Source organism: Lampetra planeri, unplaced genomic scaffold (assembly GCF_965212315.1).
Source record: "Lampetra planeri unplaced genomic scaffold, kcLamPlan1.2.h2 scaffold_1935, whole genome shotgun sequence".
Lineage (NCBI taxonomy): Eukaryota > Metazoa > Chordata > Hyperoartia > Petromyzontiformes > Petromyzontidae > Lampetra > Lampetra planeri.
In genome coordinates this window covers 4,247-5,000 of record NW_027614686.1, presented here as the reverse complement: position 1 = coordinate 5,000, position 754 = coordinate 4,247, and the positions used below count along the sequence as shown (strand labels likewise).

Here is a 754-nt window from a genome sequence, read left to right as displayed (position 1 = left end):
AATACCACTACTCATTCTACGCGAGAAAGCAGCCAAGTCCCAAGCTTAAACCAACGACACTTTCAAAATGAACAAAACATCAACAACGTGTCGTAAATCGTATTTCCATTCCATTTCCAACAAGTAGACAGAGCCCGACAGTAAGGGGGCTTTTTGTCTACTGTTTGAACGTTACCTTCTTCTGAGTCTCTTCCTCTGAAACTTCGATCGTCGTCTTCGTCCACGCTATCAAGTTCTTCTTCATCGTTGTAATAATCCACCATAGGTGACAGCAAAGTTGAAGCCATTTGTTCTTGCCAAAATATAAACAAACACAAAATAAACAATTGATTTGTGTTTTGCGGCTTGGATCGGGGCCTACAATTGGAAGGACCTCGAGGACCAAGCTGTCAAATCATATGCCTGCATACAATGAGAAGCTTGTTAAAATGTAACATAAATAAAGTCATGTGGTTTTGTAAAACAGACAATATAGACAGTTTAAAATAAGATTTTACTAGTCATTAATTTTCACTTCTATTTTTGGGGATTATATTGGATTTGGATATTTAAGTAGGCACATTTTTTAACGTTATTTTCCTATTACGTTCGAGCTGTAGAAATTATTTAGTTATGGAATTATTGATGTTAAGTCCACGTTTTTTACGAACTCCATTGTACTGTGAAAAGTTTATATTCGTTAGGTACACGATTAATATAGGATCATGGAAATTTGTGGGTTGGAGGGCTGTTGTGTAAACATGGTCAAATGTAA

At 36.2% G+C, this 754-nt stretch overlaps 1 protein-coding gene across 1 annotated transcript in view; it reads right to left on the bottom strand.

Moving 5' to 3' along the window:
- Positions 1–287, bottom strand: part of LOC144740150 (sin3 histone deacetylase corepressor complex component SDS3-like) — a 5,679-nt gene extending 5,392 nt beyond the window's left edge. Inside the window, 1 exon segment of the mRNA XM_078623031.1 lies at positions 176–287. Coding sequence (XP_078479157.1) covers positions 176–287 — 112 coding nt within the window.
- Positions 288–754: the final 467 nt, after the last annotated feature.